This window comes from Saccopteryx bilineata, chromosome 4, assembly GCF_036850765.1.
Source record: "Saccopteryx bilineata isolate mSacBil1 chromosome 4, mSacBil1_pri_phased_curated, whole genome shotgun sequence".
Taxonomy (NCBI): Eukaryota; Metazoa; Chordata; class Mammalia; order Chiroptera; family Emballonuridae; genus Saccopteryx; species Saccopteryx bilineata.
Window position 1 is genome coordinate 286726294 of NC_089493.1, and position 27262 is coordinate 286753555.

At 46.8% G+C, this 27262-nt stretch overlaps 1 protein-coding gene, 1 long non-coding RNA gene, 1 other non-coding gene and 1 pseudogene across 5 annotated transcripts; 2 read left to right on the forward strand and 2 right to left on the reverse strand.

The window, feature by feature from the left end:
- Positions 1-15: 15 nt before the first annotated feature.
- LOC136336539 (uncharacterized) lies at positions 16-7146 on the forward strand. 2 transcript variants are annotated; one of them, XR_010731473.1, is made up of 3 exons: positions 16-186; positions 363-492; positions 5391-7146. It is a non-coding gene; the product is annotated as an uncharacterized lncRNA (long non-coding RNA). The 2 variants fall into 2 exon arrangements; XR_010731472.1 differs by having other exon boundaries at positions 17-186; positions 363-415.
- Positions 7147-7186: 40 nt separating this feature from the next.
- LOC136334635 (zinc finger protein 174-like) lies at positions 7187-20640 on the reverse strand. Of its 2 annotated transcripts, XR_010731198.1 has the most exons (5): positions 20517-20640; positions 19364-20033; positions 17464-17686; positions 12321-14015; positions 7187-9409 (listed from the first exon to the last, which is right to left on the reverse strand). XR_010731198.1 is itself a non-coding variant. In XM_066275116.1 (4 exons), the coding sequence occupies exons 1-3, from the start codon at positions 19769-19771 to the stop codon at positions 13399-13401; spliced, it is 1248 nt and encodes a 415-aa protein (XP_066131213.1). In that variant the 5' UTR covers positions 19772-20510; the 3' UTR covers positions 12304-12387; positions 13365-13398. The 2 variants fall into 2 exon arrangements, 1 of the variants encoding a protein (XP_066131213.1); XM_066275116.1 differs by lacking the exons at positions 7187-9409; positions 20517-20640 and having other exon boundaries at positions 12304-12387; positions 13365-14015; positions 19364-20510.
- Positions 9403-12319, forward strand: LOC136334643 (tubulin alpha-1C chain-like; annotated as a pseudogene).
- Positions 20641-21913: 1273 nt separating the features above from the next.
- On the reverse strand, positions 21914-21989 carry TRNAV-CAC (transfer RNA valine (anticodon CAC)). Its single transcript has one exon. It is a non-coding gene; the product is annotated as a tRNA-Val (tRNA).
- Positions 21990-27262: the final 5273 nt, after the last annotated feature.

Consider the following 27262-nt stretch of genomic DNA (forward strand, 5'->3'; position numbering starts at 1 on the left):
TGGCCAATCACAGGGCAGAGTTGAGTAAATACACGGGGGTTGACACTTTCATGGCTTTTCCTGCAGCTCCTCTGTTGGGGAGAATGGGGGCGTGGGACTTGTGCTGTTAGGTTTTGATTGGAGGTCGCTGTCTGCCGCTTCTGCTTGGGTTGCGGGAGGTTTTCGAAAATCGTCAGTTCTGGAGTGGTAAGTAGGACACGGCCGGCCCGGGGTTAAGTCCTTCCGAGGCTGGCCTTGGGCTCAGGTCTTAAAGGGAAATGTGGGAGACTGGGGGAGCATGCGGAGCTTTGCAGCGGAATGGACCTTTAAGGACTATTATCATTTTCCGAGTTCTGATCCATATTTCCTGTCGTGTCTTCAAGAAGGCAGTCCCGCACGCGAGTTGGCGTCCACGCTCTCGACAACTGCGGCCCAGGTGAGACCAGGTCCCTTCTCCTGATCCAAGTTCCAGTAGCTGCTTTCTGTGCTCTGCCTGCCCTCTTTTAGAAGAAGGTAGGCACTACATAATGGGATGGCCCCTGATCTCAAAATAGCCCCCTTTTTATTTATTTTATTTTATTTTATTTTTTGCATTTTTCCGAAGCTGGAAACGGGGAGGCAGTCAGACAGACTCCCGCATGTGCCCGACCGGGATCCACCGGCATGCCCACCAGGGGGCGATGCTCTGCCTCTCTGGGGCATCGCTCTGTTGCATCCAGAGCCATTCTAGCGCCTGAGGCAGAGGCCACAGAGCCATCCTTAGTGCCCGGGCCAACTTTGCTCCAATGGAGCCTTGGCTGCGGGAGGGGAAGAGAGAGACAGAGAGGAAGGAGAGGGGGAGGGGTGGAGAAGCAGATGGGCGCTTCTCCTGTGTGCCCTGGCCGGGAATCGAACCCAGACTCCTGCACGCCAGGCCGATACTCTACCACTGAGCCAACTGGCCAGGGCCTTTTTATTTTTTATTAAGTGATACGAGGAGGCAAGGAGGCATCCAAATAGCCCTTTAACCAAGTTGTATTCCCTCCTAGTCCAGGCACATAGAAGAAATGGCTTACCAAATTCTGGTTTGTTTTTTATTTTAATTCAGTGAGAGGAGAGGAGGCAGAGACAACCTCCTCCCCCGCATGTGCCCTGACCGGACCATAAGCCCACTAGGGGGCGATGCTCAGCACATCTGGGGAAATAGTTCATTGGTCAGCAACTGAGCTCTAATTAGCACCTGAGGCAGAGGTCATGGAGCCATCCTCAACGCCGGGGCCAACTTTGCTCCAATGGAGCTTTGGCTGTGGGAGGGGAAGAGAGAGACAGAGAAGAAGGAGAGGGAGAAGGGTGGAGAAGCAGATAGGCGCTTCTCCTGTGTGCCTGGCTGGGAATCGAACCCGGGACTTCCAAACACTGGGCCGACGCTCTACCACTGAGCCAACCAGCCACGACCAGCCCTCACATCTTGTCCTCCCCAAGAAGAACCAGGAGGACGACTGTGAACACTGCAGAAATTGTGGGGAAATTTTGCTTTTGTTCTTACAATTCAAACTCTTAAAATGTTCTGATGTGCAATGAGCTTTCTTCATATCTTGGAGCTTATTTCTCTTCAGAGCATGTATAAAAAAGAAAAGTCCCATAAATGCCAAACATGTGCAAAACATTTTATTTTGGACTCAGAGCTTGCATATCACTAGAGGAGCCACATAGGAAAGGAATGTTTTAAATGTACCACATGTGGGGAAACTTTCAGGTTGAATATGCATCTTGTTATGCATCATCAAACCCATAAGAAAAATGTCATGTTAAATATAGCAAATTTTCATTAATGCTTGTGCTTTTCAGTATCTATACTAAAACTTGGGGAACAATTACCCTTTATGTGCCAGACATTGTGGCTAAGCACTTTATACACATTCCCATGCAATGTCATTTAATTTTCACTACAACCTTGACTGAGGCACTATGATTTTTATAATAAAGGAAGCATAAACAATGTCACAGTTAGTGAATGAAGTCAGGATTCTAACTCAATATCTCAATTATTGTTTAAATTCCATTTGTATGAGCTGGAGAACAACAGACTTTTTAATTCAGTTTTCATTAAAATGAAGGTTATTGCTAGGGTTCTTTTAATTTTGTTTATATGGTTTCTAAGGAAGTTTTAGAAGGAGGAAGATTTATTTTTTGCTAGTTCTGCAGATATAGCATCTAACAAAGCAAATACTTTTATATCTGTGTTATACTTTTTTTTGCTATAATTATCTGAATGTACTATTTACATGAGATTATTATTGTTTTATACATGAATTTCTGGAAAGTTTTAGAAGGTTTTTTCCCCCCTGTGTGAAAAGTTTCCAAGTGGGTGGGGACTAGTTAGTGTCATGATGACTATTAATATCTTTGGAGTTCCCATTCTCAGATCTGATGCTATTGGCCTTTGTGATTCAAGTGTTTACAAGGAATTTTGGACATCTGAAAATAGCCCTTTCTGGTACCTGGACTTGATCAAGGGAAAGATAATTGCTTCTCTTTAATATGAGTTACCTCCAGTCTCTAGGAAGCACATTGTTACCAGTCTTGCTTTGAAAAATAGTAACTACTTCTTGATGAGCGTGCTAGATACTTTATGTGTGTTACGTAATTCCATCTTCAGAATAAATCTATGATAAATAAAGGACTATCCTCATTTCATAAATAGGAAGCTGAAGCCCTATTTCTAAATAAAGGGGAAAGTCAGTACCTTGCCCAAAGCACAAAAATAGCAATTTGCTGAAATGCATTTAGCCTTGAGTCCCTGCCACCAAAGGCTGTGCATTCTGCAACACAGCACTATGTATTGGCATTTGTATCACATGTTGTTAGCACCTCAAGCCTCTGGGGAGGTTAGACAGATGGGTAAGGATGGTATCCATGGAGGCTATGCTGTACATGCCTATCCTGGAGTCCCTTCACTCTCCTTTAGTGCTTTATCCCATACCTGATTTACATGTATGGTTATAAAGCAACAGGAAGACTCAAGAACAGGGGCCCCCAAACTATGGCCCATGGGCCACATGCGGCCCCCGCTGCACTTCCGGAAGGGGCACCTCTTTCATTGGTGGTCAGTGAAAAGAGCACAGGATGCAGATGCAAAGCATGGCGTTGCCCATGTACTGTACTACTTCCTGTGACACAGGACGTGCATGCGTCAGGGCTCCGGAAGCGCGTCATATCACTTGTTACGGCTAGTAGTGACAAATATGGAACCAGACATTGACCATCTCATTAGCCAAAAGCAGGCCCATAGCTCCCATTGAAATACTGGTCAGTTTTTTAATTTAAATTTACTTGTTCTTTATTTTAAATATTGTATTTGTTCCCGTATTTTTTTTTTTTTACTTTAAAATAAGATACGTGCAGTGTGCATAGGGATTTGTTCATAGTTTTTTTTTATAGTCCGGCCCTCCAACAGTCTGAGGGACAGTGAACTGGCCCCCTGTGTAAAAAGTTTGGGGACCCCTGCTCTAGGGCTTTAAGTTCAAACTCCCATCCCTGTGATCGCCCAGTAGGGGGCTTGCAGAGTGGATCCGTTGGGGTGCCTACCGGAGTCTATCTCTCTGCTTTCCTTCCTCTCACTTAATAAAATTATAATAATAATTGAGGTAAAGTCGTTTGCTCCAGGGAACGCAGAAGAAACTTCCAGTGATGCTCTGGGAGACAGCACTAGACTTCCAGTTCCCCTCTCTTGCCCTACCGCAGTGTTACAGAACCAGGTACCTGCTGCAGCCATGCAGGATTGCCCTTGGGCGCTCCCTGGAGTGGGAGGTGGGGCTGCACTGGCTGGGGCTCCCAGAAATCTTTGTGCGGCCTTGGTGAATCCCTACGACTTGTTCTCAGCTACCATCCACGGAGGCTGGCGGAAATGCTAATGAGCCCAGACATGCTGGAGTTGCCAGCAAGGCTGGGAACCGAAATTCTGGTGCCCTTTTTGGGTGGTGCGGCTGAACACTCCTGGAACACCTGGGGTTCAGTGGAAGTTGGGGTCCCGGTGGGAGAGCTCAGACGGGGTCCCACCTCCAGCACCCGCCCAAGGCGGACTCTGCAGAATCATGGGAACTGGGGCGAGAGTGATTGCCTAGGCTCCTCGGACCTCTGCTCCCACACCAGCGGGAGGGTAACACCAGTCTGTCTGGGGCCAGCCTGAATTTGTCCCGGGACTCTAAGCACTGACCCCGCTGGTGACAGGAGAAGGAGCACTGAGCTACCGCGCTGGCCCTACCGCATTTTTGGAAGTGAGAAGCCCTGACTGGGTGTCCCGGGTGAGTCAAAAGGCTAGTTGCTTTGTGCTTCTCACTTGCCCAGGGCAGAGAATCCTTCTAGAACCAGGGCCAGTCTCTTCAGTCTCCTCGACAGCTTTCTCTGCACCCTACAGCCGAATTCTAACATGCTTCTACTTGCTTAGAATGTATTCTCGGTTCACCTAAGTACTCATCACCTCTGCCTCCAAGCGAGCTTAGCCACTCTCGTGATTGCAAAGACCTCACTATAGCCCGTATTTCTCCTTTCCCCTGCACTCTAGATCCTGGGGTTCAGGTGCCTATGAGGGCTGTTCCCACTGGTGTCTCTGAGGGGTAAAAACATGCCCCAAAATGAATTCATGCTTTTGATCCTTGATCTGTTTACCTCCAATGTAGTGCTACGTCCACACAATTGCTCATGCTACAACACACCATCTACCTCCAATCCTCATTTATTTAATGAAGTCTCATGGATTCATTCTACCGCAAATATACTATATCTGTCAAACCTGACTGCGTATGCCTCTGCATCCAATGTCTCTACCCTTTTCCGTTGTACTTGCCCTGGGATGGCTGAAATAGTCCTTTGTCCTCTCTCCCATCACTCTTGTTTTCTGCCAGTACAGCCTGCACATGCCCATCCTCTGATTCACCATAGCATTCTCCAGCACCTAAAGGTGCCTGACGTAGAAGTAGGCATTCAATAACTATTTGTCACAAGGGTGAACGAGTTTGATGAATGAAATTCCAGGACAACATTTTAGCTTCAGGCTAACTGTTCCAAACAAGCACCTGTGCAATGCCTCCTTACTCAAGCTGGATGCAGATCTGGCTAGAACTACATTTCTTAGAGGGCTCTACAATAGCCTGGTCCCCTTCACCCTAACTATGTAAAGCAATAAGAAACAGGGCTTCTGCCCTAGCTGGATAAATCAGTTGGTAAGACCATCGTCCTCATATGGCAAGGTTGCCAGTTCAATCCCTGTCAACAAGAATCACCCATGAGTCCTGGCTGGTTGGCTGAGCAGAGCATCAGCCGGTGTGTGGAAGTCCCAGGTACGATTCTGGGTCAGAGCACACAGGAAAAATGACCATCTGCTTCTCCACCCCTTCCCCTTCTCTCTCTCACTCTCTCTTCCTCTCCCACAGCCATGGCTGAAATGATTCGAGCAATTGACCCTGGGCACTGAGGACAGCTCCATGGCCTGGCTCAAGTGCTGAAATGTCTCTGTTCTGCTGGGAACAATGGAGCAGCAGCCCCAGATGGGCAGAGTATCGCCCCCTAGTGGGTCTGCTGGGTGTATTGGGGTTGGGGCGCATGCGGGAGTCTGTCTCTCTGCCTCCCTGCCTCTCACTTAATAAAAGTTAAAAAGAAAGGAAAAGAAAAGAACCTGACCAGGCAGTGGCACAGTGGATAGAGTATCGGATGGGGACGCAGAGGACCCAGGTTCAAAACCCTGAGGTCACCAGCTTGAGCACTGGCTCATCCTGCTTAAGCATGGGATCATAGATGTGACCCCATGGTTGTTGGCTTGAGCCCAAAGGTCGCTGGCTTGAAGCCCAAGGTCGCTGGCTTGAGCAAGGGGTCACTTGCTCTGCTGTAGCCCCTGGTCAAGACATATATGAGAAAGCAATGAACAATGAAGGTGCTGCAAAGAATTGATGCTTCTCATCTTTCTCCTTTCCTGTCTATCTGTCCCTATCTGTCCCTCTCTGTCTCTGTCTCTGTGTGTGTGTGTGTCTCTCTTTCTCTCTCTCTCTCTCTCTCTCTCTCTCTCTCTCACACACACACACACACACACACACACACACACACACACACATCTTCCTCAGGTTGAGTGCCAGACAGCCCAATCAGAGGGAACACAGTGTATAGGCACCAGTGCCTATGCCCCATCTGCCAATCAAGTCCCAAGGGAGTCGACAGTGTGCTTGGCTCCCTATGGCCAGTTTGGCGGCCAGCTGCCCACACACCACCCCCGGGTGAAGAACACACGCTGCGGTGGGACAAGGACAGGAAGGCAGGGACAGGGTTTTTGACGTGGCATGCATTGTGGGGATAACTGCAGCCAAATGCTGTAGATTGGGGTCAGCCCGGAGACAACAGACACTCAGGAGACCGCTGTAATAGAGCAAGGGAGAGAGGAGAGTCTATAGCAGGGTCCTGGGAATGAGGGAAAAGGGTTGACTTAGAGAATGGATTTAAGAAGCAAAAGTAATGATTTGGTGGAGTGGAAAGCAGAGTCAGCTATGACTTGGAAGTTTCTGGTTTGGGTGACAATGGTTGGTAGCTTTGTGGGAAGAAGATCTCTTGCCTCCTCATGAGTTTCCAGTTTTTCTAAACTTTCTAGGGAGATGCTTTAATCACAAGTCAGTGTGACACTGCAGCTGTGGTTGTGTTATAGAGAAGAGGCACATTGTTCTGAGAGGAAATTTCACTTGGTCAGGAATGTCAGAGAACGCATTTTCTTTTTAGGAGAACTGGGAACTACACGATGACTTGGAGTTTATTGATTGGAAACTTCTGGAAAGGGCACAGGGAAGTGGCCTGATCTTTCTAATGGAGAACTTGTAAGGGGGTGGGGGGAAGAAGAGAGACTTAAACAAAATATAGGGTGACAGAAGATGATTTGACTTTGGGTGATGGGTATGCAGCATAATCAATTGGACCAATGATGTGGAGATGTTTTCTCTAAATCTATGTACTCTGGTTGACCAATGTCACCCTGTTAAATTTAATTGTCTAAATAAATTTTTAAGAAAATTTTTAAAAAAAGAGTCTCAGCTAATGTATAGTAAGCTCTTCCTGTTCAATCTGTACTATCTCTGTTTTTAGGGAAAAACAGCCAGAAAATGGAGAACTCAGGTGTCCAACCACATCCTACAGACAGAATGTGTGGGAGTCTATCTCTCCTCCTCTCACTTCAAAAAAAAAAAAAAGTGAGAGAGAGAGAGAGAGATGTATTGCCATTGTACAAGAAAGTATATTATAGCAGAATGCGAGAAAATATTAGCAAGTCATATATCTGATAAGGACTTTATTCTAGAACGTATAAAGGACTCTTACAATTCAACAAAAAGACAATAAAAGGGTATAAATATTTTATATCCATTTCTCCAGAGATGATACACAAATGGCCAGTAAGCACATGAAAAGATACCCCAAATCATCAGCCATTAGGGAAATGTAATTCAAAACCACAATGAGATACCACTTCTTATCCACTAGCCTGGCTATAATAAAAAAGACAGATAATAAATGTTGACAGGAATATGGAGAAATGAGAATCCTCACACTCTGCTAGAGGGGATGTAAAACAGAGCAGACCCTGTGGAAAACAGTCTGTCAGTTCTTCAAATGGTTAAACACTGAGTTACCATATGACCTTCCTAAATATGTATATCCAATAAAATGGAAACATGTTCACACAGAAACCTGCACACAAATGTTCGTAGCAGCATTACTCATAATGACAAAAAAGTGGAAACCCAAATGTACATCAACTGATGAATGGATAAACAAACATGATCTATCCACAAGACATTAGGCATAAAAAGCCTCTAGTACTGATAATCTCTACAACATGATGGACCTCAAATACTGTGCTAAGTAAAAGGGGTGAGGGCTCACGGGGCACAGGGTCGAGAAGTGACTGCTAATGATGATTGGGTTTCATTTTAGGCTACTGAAAATGTTCTAAAATTAGATGGTGGTAATAAATGCAGAACTCTGTCAATAATTATTAAACTGTATTGAATTTTATGTTATGTAAAATACATCTCAATAAAGCTTTAAGAAACAGAATTTTTGTTTTAGAAATATCTGGGGAAAATTTCAACACTTCCATTAAGTCGGCCTCCACCCCAAACTGTCTATTGGATAGAATTAGTGAGTTAGTGTTAATTTTGTTGGGAGTGATAATGGTATCATGGGGCAGGTTTTACAAATCCTTATCTGCTATAGATGGAAACACGCTTTACGGAGAAATCTGTGAGGTCCAGCCCCTAGCTGTGCACAGATGCTCCCCCTCTCCATGTCCCCTGAGGGTAACCAGAGGACCAAATTACCTGAGTAGAAATCATCCCACTCTGACATGGGTAAGTCCAGGGCAAACCCAGGAAAGATGGTGAATCTTACAGGCTGCCCCATGGGAGAGGGCTGCACATGAGAGGGGAAAGAACATTTTCTTACATGGGGTAGCTGATTGCAAGCCAGCAAGTCAGTGCTTTGTGTTAAGACCCTCTAGTGGAACCACATGTGGGGGAGGGCACAGGGAGCACCTACATCTGACGAACAGCATACAAGCCTGCAAATGTGGCTGGACGCCCAGGAGCTTCTTCCAAACCTTCAGACCCTCACGGGCACTCACCACCTTGTCTGCTAAAGGCAAACTAGGCTGGAGGAGGTGAGGCAGCATCCCCTCTTGGGAATGAGTGATAGAGTGGTCATTTTGTCACCTTTATTCAAGGTTCACATACGAACAGGTACCCAGACATTAAGATTCAACAATTATTGATTTTGTAATGAGAAAACAAAACACATGTACAGGTTCTTCAAAATATACCAAAGAAACAAAGCTTTAAAATTTTTTTTTATTGATTTTAGAGAGGGGGAAGAGAGAGGGAGAGAAACATCAATTAAATTTGTTCCACTTAGTTGTACATTGATTGGTTGCTTCTTGTATGTGCTTTGACCAGGAATCGAACTTGCAACCTTGGTGTATTGGGATGATGCTCTAACTGAGCTACCTGGCTAGGGCAGAAACAAAGCTCTTATTTAAGTTAGAGTTCCTGTCCCAACTCTTAAATAAGAAAAGTGGAGGCCCTGGCCGGTAGGCTCAGTGGTAGAGCGTCGGCCTGGCATGCAGAAGTCCCAGGTTCGATTCCCGGCCAGGGCACACAGGAGAAGTGCCCATTTGCTTTTCCACCCCTCCCTCTCTCCTTCCTCTCTGTCTCTCTCTTCCCCTCCCGCAGCGAGGCTCCATTGGAGCAAAGATGGCCCGGGCGCTGGGGATGTCTCCTTGGCCTCTGCCCCAGGCGCTAGAGTGGCTCTGGTCGCAACAGAGTGACACCCCGGAAGGGCAGAGCGTCGCCCCCTGGTGGGCGTGCCGGGTGGATCCCGTTCGGGCAATGTGGGAGTCTGTCTGACTGTCTCTCCCCGTTTCCAGCTTCAGAAAAAGAAAAACAAAACAAAACAAAAAAAAAGTGGAAATCTATGTTCCTTCACATTTAGAAGAGATTTTTGAGTAATCAAGTTGACTCAATGGATGGGTGTGGTCAAATGAATCATGGCCCCCCAAAGGTGACCACATTCTAATCCCTGGAACCCATGAATGCTATTTTATATGCAAAAGAGATTTTGCAGATGTGATTAATGATCTTAAGATGGGGAGATTATCTTGGTTTATCTAAGTGAGCCCAATAACCATAATGTTCCTTGCAAAAGGGAGCCCAGAGGGTCAGAGTCAGAGAAGGTGATGTGTTCAGAGACTGGAGGGTTGCACTTTGAAGATGGAGAAGGGGCCACAGGCCAGGGAATACAAGCAGCCACCAGAAGCTGGAAAATGCAAGGGAACAGATTCACCCGAGAGCCTCTGGAAGGAACCAGGCCTGCTTGCACCTTGATTTCAGCTCAACAAATCTGATTTTGAATTTCTGACCTCTAGAATTATATGAGATGTTTGTGTTGTTTTGAAGCCACTAAGTTTGTGGTCATCTCTTACAGCACCAACAAGGAAACTAATAGAGGTAAATAGGATTAGTCAAGTTATTAAGAAACAACAGTGAAACTGGCATGGACAAAGGAGGTGGGGCAAGGTAGGAACAAAATGAGGAATCAAGGCCCTGACCAGTGAGAGACAGCAGATAGGAATGAGGTGAGGTTCAGGCCTAATAATGAAGATAAACTCTTCTAATATCAAACATAATAACTGGGAAGAGGACAATGGATTCGAGTCTAAAGGGCCACCAAAAATTATGAGGGAGGCCACTGGTCTACCATTAAGTCCATCTCCACCCCCAAAACAAGAGGCTTCATCCACTGCATTCAGTAGGTTATCACCACGATCTTTGATTCAAGCAGAAATGGGCCCTCAGCTCTTCCAATTGTTGACACCTATTCCTCCATCTCTCTTGGCTGCATATGGGCTAAGTCCAACAGCTAAAATGGTGATAAAAACAAGGTTGTTGTTCTTAAAGACCTTTAATTGTATATGGTATGGTTTCCCAACCTTAGCACTATTGACACTTTGGATCAGGTCATTCTAGTGGTGGCCTTCCTGTGTACTGTTGGATGTTCAGCTGTACTCCTGGTCTACCCACTAAAGGCCAGGAGCTATATCCTTCATTCCAAGTCATAACCAACGTTTACAGACATTGCCAAATGTCCTCTGGGGGGCAAAATGTGCTCCCAGTTTGAGCATCACTGGTGTAGAGAATAGCAGGGTGTGACAGGCCTTTAAGTCTAGTATGCCTAGAACTTGTCAGAGAAGGCTCTGCAGAGCAGGCAACACTTCAGGGATGAGAGGGAATGGGGGGGCGGGTCCTAAGGGCAAAGGAAACAATGTGTGCAAAGATCTGGAAGGCAGGGACAGACGTGTGTGCACTTGATCCTCTACTTAAGAAACATGATATTCTGGGGGGTGGGGGGGCAACAACAGCACAGGCTACAGCCCTGAGGTTACTGGTAGTGACTTTAGGCTATTGCCCAAAGTGACTAAAAATTACTGACTGGGTTTTCATTTCCACTTTGAGAGAATAACGGGATGGGATTAGATAGATGGATGATCACTCAGGCCTAGTTCCAGGATTTTAACATTTTATATAAGTATACTTTGTCATTTTAGAAATGTCATTTTGGTTTAAAATACATATTAATCCATTTCAATAATTTGTTAGTAAATGTACTGAAATGTTTTAGAACATTTTCAGTACCCTAATCATTTTGTTATTCTTTAATTATTTTTAAAAATGTATTTATTTTTAAAGAGAAAAACATTGATTTGTTGTTCTACTTATTATGCATTCACTGGTTGATTCTTGTATGTGTCCTGACCAGGGATCATACGGCAACATTCGCATATTAAGACAACACTCTAACCAACTGAGCTACCCGGCCAGGACCAATAGCTTTAATAACAACATGAGCCCTGGCTGGATAGCTCAGTTGGTTGGAGCATCATCCTGATGCACCAAGGGTACGGGTTTGATCCCTGGTTAGGGCACATACAAGAACCAACCGAGGTGCACCTTAAATAAGTGGAACAACAAACTGATGTTTCTCTCTCCCTCCTCTCTTTCTAAAATCAATAATAACAAAAACTACTGGCCTAAGTGAGAGAGTAGTAAAGATCCCCTTTGACGCCTCCGTAGCAGTCTACATCCATTACTTGCTTTTGGTTGTAGCTTTTCCCTATCACTTGGGCAGGGTTGCAGCAGCTGTGTAGATTTTCTTTTCCTAAATCAAGGGTGCTTTGATATAAAAAGATTCCCCAATATGTGAGTGTTACCTGGTGCCCTATTCCCACATCCACTTCCCTCTGGCCACATATGCCTGTCCTCTCTGCTGAGAAAGCCTACCACGAACAGCTTACTGTAGCAGACATCACCAATGTGTGCTTTGAGCCAGCCAACCAGATGGTGAAATATGACCCTCGCTATGGTAGATACATAGCTTGCTGCCTGTTATACTGTGGTGATGTGGGTTCCAAAGATGTCAGTGCAGCCATTGCCACCATCAAGACCAAGTGTACCATCCAGTTTGTGGACTGGTGTCCCACTGGCTTCAAAGTTGGCATTAGTTACCAGCCTCCCACTGTGGTACCTGGTGGAGACCTAGCCAAAGTGCAGCGAGCTGTGTGCATGCTGAACAACACCACAGCCATTGCTGAGGACAGGCTCACCTGGACAAGTGTGACCTGATGTGTGCCAAGCATACCTTTGTGCACTGGAATGTGGGTGAGGGCATGGAGGAAGGAGAGTTCTTTGAGGCACACGAGGACATGGCTGCCCTTGAAAAGGATTATGAGGCGGTTGGAGCAGATGGTGCTGAGGGAGATGATGAGGGTGAAGAGTACTAACCTGTCTGCTGTAATGTACACTGTGTTCTCTTGGAATTGTTTTTCTGTTCTGCGAAGTCCGTTTTACCCTAAAATTTGTCAATAAAGGTGATTATACTTTAAATGCAAAAAATATATATATATATATTTATTTTGGTAAAAGTACTGTAACTACCTGGAAATCCTCTACTCACACAAACACATTCATATTCTCCCTTCATGACCCTTTGTTATGAAAAGCCAGGAATTACAAAGAATATGAGGGGATTTATATGCCAATGAACTTTTGCCTTGAAATTCTTGTGGATCACCCATCTTTTTTTCATTTAGCTGTATACTCATAGATTTTCTCCTACATGCCTTGACTGGGGATCAAACCCGTGATCTCAGTACGACAGGACAAATGCTTTCCCCACTGAGCCATCTGGCCAGGGTCATGGATCACCCATCTTTGTTTTTTGTTTTTTGTTTTTTTTTTTTTTTAATTTAAATTTTTTATTTTTTATTTATTCATTTTAGAGAGGAAACAGAGAGACAGAGAGAATGAGAGAGACAGGGGGGAGGAGCTGGAAGCATCAACTCCCATATGTGCCCTGACCAGGCAAACCCAGGGTTTCGAATCGGCGACCTCAGCATTTCCAGGTCGACGCTTTATCCACTGCGCCACCAAAGGCCAGGCCACCCATCTTTGTTAAAGAAGTGTGTGCATGATCAAGATTATCTGGTATACCAGTAAATGTATAACTATATATAGAATATACCCTTGAGGATAAATAAAGCCGTGCAGGAAAGATTTAACATGGGGCAAGGACACTTGTATGATCATCTTGACTTTCCCTCGGTTACACCCTGCTCTCCAGAACAGACCCCAGTTTCCTTTCAACTAATGCTCAGAGCTGCCATTTCCTCACCCTGTCACCATGCATGGTCATGTCCCCAGCAGCTTCTTCTGGGATCTCTCACCAACGAAATGGGCACCATCATTCCTTAGGGTCCTCCTGCTTTCCTTGTAAGTCACTCAGACTCTTTGTGATTTATATGCAAGAGGAAGAAGGAACACCAATACCTTCCTTCTGAACAGAAGGCCCAAAGGTCTGCTTTCACTCCCCATGGTGTAGTCTGTGATGCTGGTGAAGGTGTGAGCTCTGGCGAAAGCTTTTCCCACACTGGCTGCACTGGTACGGCTTCTCCCCAGTGTGGATCCGCTGGTGCAGTTTCAGAGTTGACTGTCGCCCAAAGCAGTTTCCACATTCTCCACACGTGTAGGGTCTCTCCCCTGTGTGGACGCGTTTGTGTCTTTTCAGCTCTGAATTCCATGTGAAGCTTTTCCCACAGTCATCGCATTTGTAAGGTTTCTTCACTGAGTGGGTGGGCTGGTGACTAAGACGCTGCAAACGATTGCTCAGGCTTCTTCTACTTCCTTTGCTTTTCTTCAGCTCTCTCAGTGGATGGCTTTTTAGGGGGCTGCTGATGTATTCCAGTTCCCTGCTGAGAATATTCATCTGATGTCTCTGGAAGTGAGTGAATGGCTTTTGAGCAACTGGGGGGCTGACCTGCCTCCGTGACAATCGGGATTCACTCATAGTCATCCCTCTCGGTTCAGGACTCTGCAGACCATTCCCTTTGGATCTGCCAGGTGACATGGCATGTGGCTTTGCTCCTTTAGACCCCTCCTGTTGCGGATTCTCCTTGTTTTCACTTTTCATTCTGGGGGCCTCTATAATTAGAAAGAATGTTTCATTTTCTAGGCTTCAAAGAAAACTCAGCAAAGGAGTTATGAAATATGTTGTAAGGTTTCTCAAAGTGTGGTCCTCCACTAGCAACGTACATTAGACTCCTCTGCGGCACTTGCCCGCAAGCAGGCTGCCCCTGCATCCCCACAGCTGTCAAGTCAGAATCTGGGGGTGGAGGACCTGGAAATTGGCACAGTTAACAAGCTCCTGATATCATTCTGATTTATATTAAAGTTAGGAACCAAGTTCTCCAACCCTCTCCTTCCTCCTAACTTTACGAAAGTTTTATGAAAGGAGAAATAGGGAAAAGCAAACCCATAAGGCCTAAGAATCAACTAAGGAATGAAAAGATGAAAGAGAGTTGGAATTTCAACACTGCAAATATACTCTTTTCATGGACACTGAATGGCTACCACTGTCTCTTCAAATAATGGTAAATCCAGTAAATGTGTAATTTTCTTTCCTTATAAAATTGAGATAATTTGTGTTTGGAAACTGGAATATGGGTTAGATATGCATCGTATTTACCACAGGATTGAGAATTAAGATGGATATATGTTGGAATGGCCTGTGGGCAAGTTGGAGGATCTAGAGCTGTGCTACCCCAAAGAATTCCTTACATGTAAACAATGTGTGTGTGTGTGTGTGTGTGTGCGCGCGCGCGCGCGCATACTAGCTCATCACTATGCAATATGCTGGCCATGCATATCAGCCACATGCAGATATTGAGTACTTGAAATGTGACTAGTGTGACCAAGAAACTGGGTTTTAAACTTTTAATTAATTTAAATAAGCACCCCATACAATTAAGGTCAGCTGCTTTTCAACAAAGTTGTCAAGACAATTCAATACGGAAAGAATAGCTTTTTCAATAAACGATACTGGGATAACTAGATTTCCAGTTGTAAAATGAACTTGGACTGGACTCTTACATCACAACATATACAAAAATTAACTCAAAATGGATCAAAGACTTAAGTGTAAGAATTAACCTAATGTGTCTTTAAACAAAACATAAGTGTAAACCTTACTGACTTTAAGTTAGGCAATGGTAATTCTGATATGTAATCAAAAACAAAAGCAAACAAGGAAAAAATAAACTGGACTTCATTAAAATTAAAAACACTTGTGCATCAAAGAATACTATCAAGAAAATAAAAAGGCAACCCATAGAATAGGAGAAAATACTTGCAAACTGTGTAAGGGTCTAGTATTCAGAATATGTAAAGAACTCTTTCAATAATATCAATAAAAGGATTGACCCACTTTTAAAATGAGCAAAATATTTGAACAGACATTTCTCCAAATAATAAATATAACTGATTATAAATATACATGAAAAGATGCTCAAAGATATAAGGAAAACAACTCAAAACCTCCATGAGATACCACTTCATACCTAACAGGATGGCTGTAATAAAAAACACCAGCAATAACCAGTGTTAGCAAGGATGTAAAGAGAGTGGAATACCCACAGACGGGTGGTAAGAATGTAAAATTGCACTGCTGCTTTGGAAACCCGCCTGGCCTTTCCTCAAAAGGTTAAACGTAGTTACCGTTTCACTCTGCTATTCTACTCCATACCCAAAAGAAATGGAAACATGTTTACAGAAATACCTATAAACAAATATTCACAGCAGTATTATTTATAATAGCCCCGAAGTGGAAACAACTCAAATGTCCATCAACTAATAAAGAAAATGTTCATTAATATATATAATATTGTTTAGCCAGAAAAATGAACGAAGTATTGACACATGCTACAACATGGATGAACCTTGAAAACATTATGTTAAGTGAGGGAAGCCAGTCACAAAAGAGCACATATTGTATGATTCTGGACAGTGAAATGTTCCGAATAGTCAAATCCAGAGAGCGAAAGTAGATGGTGGTTGCCAGGGGCTAGAGAGGGAGGGAGAGTGACTGCTAACAGGTATCGGTTGCTTTCAGAGGTCATGAAAATATTCAGAAATTAGTCATGATGGTTGTACAACTGTGTAATTATATATACTAAAAACCACTGTAATTATACTAAAATTCATGCTTTAAATGGGTGGATTTTGTAGTATTTGAATTCCATCTCAATAAACAAAATTTAAATAGTTGCATGTGACTAGCTGCAATTGTATTGGACAGTGAAGCTCTGAAGGAATGCACTGTTGGATATTATGGATGAAAAGGATGAAAATCTACTCTCTTGCGAATCAAATGAAAGGAGATAGAGACTGGCCCTGGCCGGTTGGCTCAGTGGTAGAGCATCGGCCTATGCAGAAGTCCTGGGTTCGATTCCCAGCCAGGGCACACAGGAGAAGCATTCATTGGCTTCTCCACCCTTCCCCCTCTCTTTCCTCTCTGTCTCTCTCTTCCCCTCTGGCAGTGAAGGCTACACTAGAGCAAAGTTGGCCCGGGCACTGAGGATGGCTTCGTGGCCCACCTCAGGAGCTAGAATGGCTCTGGTTGCAATGGAGCAAAGGCCCAGATGGGCCGAGTATCACCCCCTGATGAGCATGCCAGGTGGATCCTGGTCAGGTGCATGTGGGAGTCTGTCTGCCTCCCCCTGCTTCTCAGTTCGGAAAAATACAAAAAAGAAAGGAGATAGAGACTGCACACACACCTGGTTGCCTCTACTGTGTGTGTTCCACTTTACTCAGGACCAGAAGGCCATAGATAAGGGGGCAGGACTGCAGCCAGGATCACAATGCTTTTCTACTGGATGACCCAGTTCTCCAACCTTAAGTTCTGAGGCTAGTCAAACTAAAGTGTTTCACTGAATGTAACAAATCTGAACGGATCAAGGCTCCAGTCTTATCCCCAACTCTCTTCTCTAACCTACTGACTGTATCCTATATTCACATCACCAAAACTGGCCAAAGGGTCACTGTCTCTCAGTTTTGGCAATCACAGGGAGCTGGGCTGACAGTTATATGGTATTGTACATGAGAAAAGTAGGAAAGTGGACACAAAAGTTTTAAGCACAGGAAATGTCACAGGAGGAGAAAGAGGCAGAAACTAATACGGACTGGGCTTTTTTTCTAATGAAAAGAACATTCTTTAGGCCCTTTCTAAATATGAGACCATTTTAAGTGATGAAACTCAGCTACAGCTTGCATGGAAGTTCATCAGCAGTCATATTTGGATCTGTCTTCAATATAGGAAGCTTTGAAAGGGATAAAAAAAATTGGAACTAGAATAGTTCTGTTGTGTACTGCATTGTCAAATAGTCATTTAAGATAATGTTTAAAGGAAATTAAAACATTATCTTAAGTATAGTATCACTACCATTCTAATCAGTAAAATTTGGGAATAAAGATCTACTATTACATACAACATTTTTTAAAAAACCAAAACCTCGTCTATGCGTTTTCAGAACGATGAATGCTTTGATGAGATAAAGGACTGTTGAGAGGGAGAGAGGAAGCACAGAGTAGTTACCTGTCCAAGCCCATTTGGTAGCTGGTTCCATAAGGAGTGGGAATTTCTCCCAAAGATGAGGGCTAAACTGGTCCTGAGGTCCTGTCTGGGAAGGCTCCTCCGGACAGCTCTCCCTAGGATATCTCCTAGGAGTTTGCAGCTGAAAGTCTGGCAGTTCCTGTTCTCCAAGCTGAGATCCAGTTTTCTCCAAAAGCACCTTCTGCCCCTGCGTACAAACGGCCACCTAGGAACAAGGCCTATGCATTAGAGCATAGCCAGAAGACTGACTGAAGGCAGCTTGACCTTTCATTGCTCCGTAATGACCCTTTCCCCTGGCAATTCCAGGTAATGGCCTGGAGGTCACCTTGGACAGAGACTGCTGAAAACATTATGTTAAGTGAGGGAAGCCAGTCACAAAAGAGCACATATTGTATGATTCTGGACAGTGAAATGTTCAGAATAGTCAAATCCAGAGAGAGAAAGTAGATGGTGGTTGCCAGGGGCTAGAGAGGGAGGGAGAGTGACTGCTAACAGGTATCGGTTGCTTTCAGAGGTCATGAAAATATTCAGAAATTAGTCATGATGGTTGTACAACTGTGTAATTATATATACTAAAAACCACTGTAATTATACTAAAATTCATGCACAGGAGAAGCAAAGGAAGCACGGAAAGGACAGGGGAATGACCAGAATGAGGCTGCTTCAAATCAGCCAATACCTCTTTTTCTAAATTTATTTATTGACTTTAGAGAGAGAAAGGGAGAGGGAGTGAAAGGGAGAGAGAGGGAGAGAGAGATAAGAGAGAGAGACATCGATTTATTGCTCCACTTAGTTGTACATTCATTGGCTGATTCTTGTATGTGCCCTGATTGTGAACCAAATCTGCAACCCTGGCCTATCAGGACGACACACTAACCAACTGAGCTACCTACCTTACTCAGGCCCAGCCATTACTTCCTGAGTGGATACTCGTAAAGCCTGGATTTTGCTCAAGGTCTGGAATCAGTCATCAGAGAGAAGATATAAATAGTCACGATCAGTCTTGAAACTGGCTCAGCAGATTCCCACTTTATGCCCACCTGTTTCCCTACTTGTAAAAACAGGCTCTGTAGGACTGGGAAGCAGTATAGTGGAAATCATATAAAACCATCTTTATCTAAAATTGTTCTGACCATAAACCGTCGACCTGGAAATGCTGAGGTCGCCGGTTCGAAACCCTGGGCTTGCCTGGTCAAGGCACATATGGGAGTTGGTGCTTCCAGCTCCTCCCCCTGTCTTTCTCTCCTCTCTGTCTCTCTCTCTCTCCTCTAAATGAATAAAAATTAAAAAAAAATAAAAATAAAAATAAAAATAAAATTGTTCTGACCAGGCTTTCCAGGTAAGGAGATCCCAGTAGTAGCAAGGCTCTAAGAGGACTGCCCAACTAACTGCTTCCAGGAAGCACACGGTTGGCTGCTTCCTGCTTACGACTGACTTTGGTCTGACTTGGGAGGTCAGGGTTGGAAGGAATACTAGTCAACTGAGCTGTGACTTCCTGATCCAAACGCAATATGCAAGACACTTCACTGGAACAAAGTCCAGTGAAGTTCCCACCAAATCAAATTGCTATCCAACAGTATGACGTTGTCTGCTAAGAATCGGATTGAAGGAAAACTTTAAGAGAAATGGATGGGGGAGATGTCAGTAAATACTCAATAACCTCTCTTAATCTTCTGCTTCCTCATTGGAGTGTCAGTGGCTGGGTTTTCTGAAAACCTGGTACAGCTGAGGGTAGGGGCAATATTCCCCAAAATAGAGGCCAGAAGACATGTTTGAAGCCACGGGTCCATTTCTGGGCTCTAATTAGGGAAAGATCCAGAGAACAAACACTATCCAGATTAAAAAAGAAATCCTGGGGACCATTAGAGAAGACCCTCCTTACCCACTGCTTTGGCCTCTTGGCTGCTCTCTGAAAGTCTTCTATCAGAGTCACCATCTCCTTGCTGCTCATTGGACATCGATGCCTGACCCGTGCCTGGATATCTGGGGGCAGGCTGTTCAGAAATTGCTCCAGCACCAGCAGCTCCAAAATCTGTTCCTTGGTGTGTACCTCGGGCTGCAGCCACTGCCAGCAGAGCTGTCGGAGCCGTAGGAGTGCCTCTTGGGGTCCAGATACCTCTTGATAACAGAACCGTCTAAAGCTCTGGCGGGAGACCTCAGGATCGGGACAGTCTTTTTGCAGAGCCGGCCCCTGCTTCTCTTCTAGCTTTGTTATGATGTGTCTCTCTTGCTTGGAGGAAGCCTGAATGTAGGACTGAGAGCTCAAAGTTATCTCCACCTTAGTCGCCATTTTGGGGCTCCGGAGACAGCTTCTCCTTGTCAACAGCTCAAGCCTGAGGAACCATGGCCCGGAGAAGTCTTTCCGAATACTAGAAACGCAGCTCCTCTGAGGATGTTGAGGACAGGATGCAGACAGGACCTTCTCATTCGCTGGCCTTGACCCCACATTCAGGAAGACGACATAGTCCCCATGAGTGAATAAGAGTCTGTCTTTCCGCTAGTTTTCAGAACTGTCTTGTGAAGGAGAAAAGTCATAACGTCCTAAAAGGAAACTGGAGACAATGATTTGTTTATTTCAGCCATAAGTGCACGAAGTCTCAGAAGAAATGCGCAATAAGACTTAAGGGGCTAACAGGAATCCCTAAGGAAAGTTCAAGTTGTCAGAAAGGTGGCCTGCACCAACTGTCCCTCGTTCTGGTTAGGTAGACCTCCGCCATCTCGCCGGGTGCCACAGGGTGATCCCAGGCAGGCCGCGGCGCACGCCGGGGGCTGGGAGTTAGCGAAAGCCCCCTGCTCGTTCGCAGGGCAGTCGGAGACACGGTAGCGGCTCGTTCCAGAGGCAAGGAAGGCCCAGCCGTTCCAGCCACCAAGAACTCCCGGCTCGGGCCCCGCGCCACAGCTGACCCCGAGCTTGGCGAAGCTTCCGCACTCCGGCGCTTGGCTCTCTTTTGTGGCCGGGTGCAAGCCCGGAGAGCCCCCGGGAAGGCACCGTCGCCGACAGCACCGCACCCCGCGCCCACCGGCAGTGGACTCACCTCTCTGGGGACTGGGAAACCAGAACCTAGGAGCCAGAGTTGGGGGCGGGGCAGAAGCCTCTTGTCGCAAACCCTCCCACTGGCTGCGGAGGAACTACACCACGTCCGAACCCGCCTTCTCTCCAGGACGATTGGCTCTTCGAGAGCAGTTTCTTCTGTCTATTGGCTGCTGTAGCTGTCGATGCAGCAGAAGAACGGCGCCCAGCCGTCACAGTGCACCGCGGGAGTTGTAGTGCGGCGGCACCACCTGCGAGCATTTGCGAAGTGCTGACCAGTGCAGGGGTTCGTGCGCTGACTTCCCGCCCGGAGGCTGAACGAGTTTGTAAAGCCGCTAGTGCGTGCATCTGGTGAGTGCTCTGCTTGCTCCAGGCGGTGGGCTCGCAGCTGGGCTCCAAGCCAGCCTGATGCCCTTGTCACCGGCGTTTTTTCAGAGCAGTCGGGCCAGGCCCGGGCGCCTCTCGGATGCTCCGCGGTCACCTTCCTGCGTCCTGGTGCCCTCGTCCACCCCAGCTGACCAGGCCGGGTTCCGATCTTCGATCTCTGAGGTTGAGCCCGGACTCTCTCTGGCCAGTGACCCTGAACGGCTAATGCCCGTCAGGGTGCAACGAAGCCTGCGGATGTTTTCCTACGCCACACCAGCCACAGTACCGAACCCTAGTACCGAGTGCACTGCCAGTACTCAGTGCATCCTTGCCAAGTAAAGTGAATCAGTCCGGCACGAATTCTCATCCTGCTTTCCGCTGAGTAGACCGTTGTCAGAGGGAAACACGTTTTTGACTAACTAGAATTTTAAAATTAGGTATGAATGGGATGTCCGGGGGTCAAGAGGAGTGCCTGCCCCCCCCTTCTCCATGAAACCTGGATAGCATTTATTATTCCAGATAAAGTGTGGGATGTACGGAAACGTGTAAGTCAAGGAGGAGTACAGGTTCTAGGCCTGGCCTTGCTGCTGAGAAGCTATGCTATGTGACGGTTCTTTTTTTGTTAAAAAGGACTTCAACAACAATTCCTTTGATTCCTCTATCTTTACTGCCTGTCACACTGAAATGTAAAGAGAACATAAATGAAGGCAGTTCAAATTCTTTGGAAGAAAAGCAACCTAAATCCATTTTGGGGGGTTATTTTTCTGAAGTTGGAAACGGGGAGGCAGTCAGACATACTCCTGCATGCGCCTGACCGGGATCCACCCGGCATGCCCACCAGGCGGCGATGCTCTGCCCATCTGGGGCGTTGCTCCATTGAACCAGAGCCATTCTAGCGCCTGAGGCAGAGGCCATGGAGCCATCCTCAGCGCCCAGGCCAACCTAGCTCCAATGGAGCTTTGGCTGCGGGAGGGGAAGAGAGAGAGAGGAAGGAGAGGGGGAGGGGTGGAGAAGCAGATGGGTGCTTCTCCTGTGTGCCCTGGCCGGGAATCGAACCCGGGACTCCTGTACGTGAGGCCAATGCTCTACCACTGAGCCAACCAGCCAGGGCCTAAATCCATTTTTTTAAAGTAATTTTTTTTTACTCCTATATACAGGCTCACCCCTTTGGTGGAGGAGATGTGGAATGTTGAGTGGGACATAATTGCAGACAGCTCCCATTTTACATCCTTCCAATTTAGCAATTCCCAGGAAATTCAGAACTTTCCCACCCGACATGTATGTAAAACCTCAAGAGAAGAATTTTGATAGGTCCAGCCTTTTTCAGATGCCCACTCCTGGGGTAGGGAGAAGGGTACTGTAATGATGAACAGCCCTACCAGAGACAATGGGATAGAGAGGGGTTCTTTCAAAAAGGGAGATGCTGCTGCTATTAGAAGTGTGGAAGGATTGCTGGGGCTGGGGGGGGGGGTGGCAACATACAGCAAACTCGAAGATTCATTTATCATCCACATTGTGTGGTGGTGGTGGGGAGGATGATGTCAACAGTTAATTGAGAGGCACTCACATACTATTTTCTCCTTAAGAGAAGCTGACAATTGGGAAGATGGGTGCAGGTTTCTTAAGGGTGAGGAAGGGCAGGGACAAGACCCAGAAGGAACAGCTGGACTACACTATGAGTAGTTTGAGGAATTCGTTAGCAGAGAGAAATCTCTGGTAGAAAACTATGTTATTGGGGTTTTTTTGTGTTTTTTTTTGGGGGGGGTGGTGTTTTTTTTTTTTTTTCAGAAAGAGAGAGGGATAGACAGGGACAGACAGGAATGGAGAGAGATGAGAAGCATCAATCATTAGTTTTTCATTGCACGTTGCAACACCTTAGTTGTTCATTGATTGCTTTCTCATATGTGCCTTGACCGTGGGCCTTCAGTAGACCGAGGAACCCCTTGCTGGAGCCAGCAACCTTGGGTTCAAGCTGGTGGGCTTTTTTTGCTCAAACCAGATGAGCCCGTGCTCAATCTGGCGACTTCGGGGTCTCAAACCTGGGTCCTCTGCATCCCAGCCCAACGCTCTATCCACTGCGCCACCACCTGGTCAGGTTGTTTTTTGGGTGTTTTTTTGTTGTTGTTATTGTTTTTTTGAGGAAGGGAGCGAGTGTGAGAAGCACCAACTCATAGTTCCTTTCACTTTAGTTGTGCTCTGATTACTTCTAAGAGAAGGAGAAGAGAGTGAGAAGCATCAATTCGTAGTTGCTTTTACTTTAGTTGTACATTGAGCTTTTTTTTTTTTTTTTTTTTTACAGAGCAGAGAGAGAGTCAGAGAGAGGGATAGACAGGGACAAACAGACAGGAACAGAGAAAGATGAGAAGCATCAATCATCAGTTTTTTGTTCTGACACCTTAGTTATTCATTGATTGCTTTCTCATATGTGCCTTGACTGCGGGCCTTCAGCAGACTGAGTAAACACTTGCTCGAGTCAGCGACCTTGGGTCCAAGCTGTTGAGCTTTTTGTTCAAGCCAGATGAGCCCTTGCTCAAGCTGGCGACCTCGGGGTGTCGAATCTGGGTCCTCTGCATCCCAGTCCGACGCTCCATCCACTACGCCATCAGCTGGTCAGGCTACATTGAGCTTCTTATACATATCTTGACCTGGGCGTGTCAGTAGCCTGGTGCTCAAGCCAGCTACCTTGGGCTTTTCATGCCAACCACCTCATGCTGATGAGCTTGTGCTCAGAGTCAGTGACCTCAACCTTGGGGTTTCAAAGTGGTGACTTCCGCATTCCGGGTTGAGACTTGATCCATTGTGCCACCACCAGTCAGGTGAAAACTTTTTTATATTACTAGTGCTTTGGGTCGTGGTTTGGATTGTGGAGGGAGTAAAAGAAAAGGATAAAATCACAAGAAGCCGAAAGAAGAAATATAGGAGAGTCTTATGCTGTATTTTTCTACTCACCCTTCAAAGTTGAGCCCTTTTCAACTGTGATTCTTCACATCTATGTCCCTCTCATGTCTCTGACTCCTTTCATTGGCATCCAGGAGAACCGCTCCCAGTGATATGAAAAGAGATGGAGTCTGGGCCCTGGCCAGTTGGCTCCGTGGTAGAGCGTCAGCCTGGCGTGCAGAGGTCCCTAGTTCGATTCCCGGCCAGGGCACACAGGAGAAGCGCCCATCTGCTTCTCCACCCCTCCCCCTCTCCTTCCTCTCTGTCTCTCTCTTCCCCTCCCGCAGCCGAGGCTCCATTGGAGCAAAGATGGCCTGGGCCCTGGGGATGGCTCCTTGGCCTCTGCCCCAGGCGCTAGAATGGCTCTGGTCGTAACAGAGCGATGCCCCGGAGGGGTAGAGCATCGCCCCCTGGTGGGCAGAGCATCGCCACTGGTGGGCGTGCCTGGTGGATCCCGGTCGGGTGCATGCAGGAGTCTGTCTGACTGTCTCTCCCCGTTTCTAGCTTCGGGGGGGAAAAAAAAAAGAGATGGAGTCTGATCCCCAGCGCGGAAGTGGCAACCAGTGAGCCAGTGTGTGAAGTGAATGATGGCTGCCACAAGGCATCCCCAGGCACATCATCCCCAAGCAAGGACTCCACACAGGGACGGAAATCAGCCCTTCAGAGCAACAACCTTGACTGCGAAGCGTTCCGCCAGCGCTTCAGACAGTTCTGCCGTCAGGAGGCAGCTGGCCCCCCTGTAGCTTTCAGCACACTCTGAGAACTCTGTTGTCAGTGTCTGAGGCCTAAGACACACTCAAAAGAGCAAACCCTGGAGCTGCTGGTTTTGGAACAGTTCCTCACCATGTTGCCCGAGGAGATCCAGGCCTGGGTGAAGAAGTGGTGTCCAGAAAATGGGGAGGAAGCTGTGGCTCTGGTTGAGGATGTACAGAGATCACCTGGGCAACAGGTGAGAAAAGGAAGTCAGAATCTTGTGGTTTTGATTATAAGAAGTTGGGGCGAGTACGTGATCTGTGGTGGCACAGTGAATACAATGTCAACCTGGTAATGCCAAAGTTGCCAGTTTGGAACCCCAGGCTTTCCCCATCAAGACACACAAAGGAAGCAGCTACTAGAAATGGATGTTTCCTACTCGGCCCCCCCAGTCTCTCTCTCTCTCTTTCAAATCAATAAAATCTTAAAAAAAAAAAAAGAAGTGGGGTAAGGAACACAGGAATCTAGTTACTGGAGAGGTGCTTAGTTGAGAAATGCACACTAGCCCTCTGTCAACCACCAAAGTACCAACTAGCTTCCGTTGATCCTGTGCCCTTAGTCTATGGGAAGAATTTCATACTTGCTGAAATAATATTGGCATTCGTATATTCAGTGAATCTTTAGGGTCTCTAATTAAAGTAGTAAACTACTCGGAACAGTTCTCCAGAACAAGGTCAGGGAAAGGATAACTATCCTTCAATAAGGAGGTCAGGAAAATTAGAGATATTGATGAATTAAAATCTAATCTCTTGCCTGGCTTGTAGTGGCATAGTAGCAACCTGGAATGCTGAGTTTGCCAGTTCGAAACCTTGGACTTGGCCCTGGCCAGTTGGCTCAGCAGTAGAGCATAGGCCCGGCTGGTGGAAGTCCCAGGTTCGATTCCTGGCCAGGGCACACAGGACAAGTGCCCATCTGCTTGTCCACCCTTCCCCCTCTTTTTTCTATCTTTCTCTTCCCCTCCCACAGCCAAGGCTCTATTGATGCAAAGTTAGCCCGGGCACTGAGGACGGCTCCATGGCCTCTGCCTCAGGTGCTGGAATGGCTCCTGTCACAACAGAGCAATGGCCCAGATGTGCAGAGATCGCCCCCTACTGGGCATGCTGGGTGGATCCTGGGCTCATGTGGGAGTCTGTCTGTCTGCCTCCCCACTTCTCACTTCAGAAAAATATAAAAAAACAACAAACAGACAAAAACCTTGGGCTTGCCCGGTCAAGGCACATACAACAAGCAGGGAATGAACTATAGTGAAACAACTGTGAGTTGACACTTTTTGCTCCTCAACCCCTCTCTGTAAAATCTTTTTTTTTTTTTTTTTGTATTTTTCTGAAGTTGGAAAAGGGGAGGCAGTCAGACAGACTCCCGAATGTGCCCGACCGGGATCCACCCAGCATGGCCACCAGGGGGCAATGCTCTGCCCATCGGGGGCGTCGCTCTGTTGCAACCAGAGCCATTCTAGCGCCTGAGGCAGAGGCCACAGAGCCATCCTCAGCGCCCGGGCCAACTTTGCTCCAATGGAGCCTTGGCTGCGGGAGGAAAAGTGAGAGACAGAGAGGAAGGAGGGGGGGTGTGGAGAAGCAGATGGGTGCTTCTCCTGTGTGCCCTGGCCGGGAATCGAACCTGGGACTCCTGCATGCCAGGCCAACGCTCTACCAGTGAGCAACCGGCCAGGGCCTCATAGTTTTTTTTTATAGTCAGGCCCTCCAACGATCTGCGGGACAGTGAACTGGCCCCCTGTGTAAAAAGTTTGGGGACCCCTGCTCTAGGACTTTTAAGTTCAAACTCCCATCCCTGTGATCGCCCAGTAGGGGGCTTGCAGAGTGGATCTGGTTGGGGTGCATACCGGGTCTATCTCTCTACCTTCCTTCCTCACTTAATAAAATTATAATAATAATCGAGGTAAAGTCGTTTGCTCCAGGGAACGCAGAAGAAAGTTCCAGTGCTACTCTGGGAGACAGCACTAGACTTCCAGTTCCCCTCTCTTTGCCCTACCACAGTGTTACAGAACCAGGTACCTGCTGCAGCCATGCAGGATTGCCCTTGGGCGCTCCCTGGAGTGGGAGGTGGGGGTGCACTGGCTGGGGCTCCCAGAAATCTTTGCGCGGCCCTGGTGAACCTCCGCGACTTGTTCTTAGCTACCAGCCACAGAAGCAGGCTGAAGTGCCAATGAGCCCAGACATGCTGGAGTTGCCAGCAAGGCTGGGAACCGAAATTCTGGTGCCCTTTTTGGGTGGTGCGGTGAACACTCCTGGAATACCTGGGGTTCAGTGGAAGTTGGGGTCCCGGCGGGAGAGCTCAGACGGGGTCCCACCTCCAGCACCTGCCCAAGGCGGACTCTGCAGAATCATGGGAACTGGGGCGAGAGTGATTGCCTAGGCTCCTCGGACCTCTGCTCCCACACCAGCGGGAGGGTAACACCAGTCTGTCTGGGGCCAGCCTGAATTTGTCCCGGGACTCTAAGCACTGACCCCGCTGGTGACAGGAGAAGGAGCACTGAGCTACCGCGCTGGCCTACCGCATTTTTGGAAGTGAGAAGCCCTGACTGGGTGTCCCGGGTGAGTCAAAAGGCTAGTTGCTTTGTGCTTCTCACTTGCCCAGGGCAGAGAATCCTTCTAGAACCAGCGCCAGTCTCTTCAGTCTCCTCGTCAGCTTTCTCTGCGCCCTACAGCCGAATTCTAACATGCTTCTGCTTGCTTA

Coding starts and splice junctions, on each gene's coding strand:
- LOC136334635 (XM_066275116.1), bottom strand. CDS start 19,771: ATGGCGACTAAGGTGGAGATAACTTTGAGCTCTCAGTCCTACATTCAG. Junction 17,687..19,363: donor CCAAGAGGCCAAAGCAGTGG/GTAAGGAGGGTC, acceptor CCTTGTTCCTAG/GTGGCCGTTTGTACGCAGGG. Junction 14,016..17,463: donor TACCAAATGGGCTTGGACAG/GTAACTACTCTG, acceptor TTCTAATTATAG/AGGCCCCCAGAATGAAAAGT.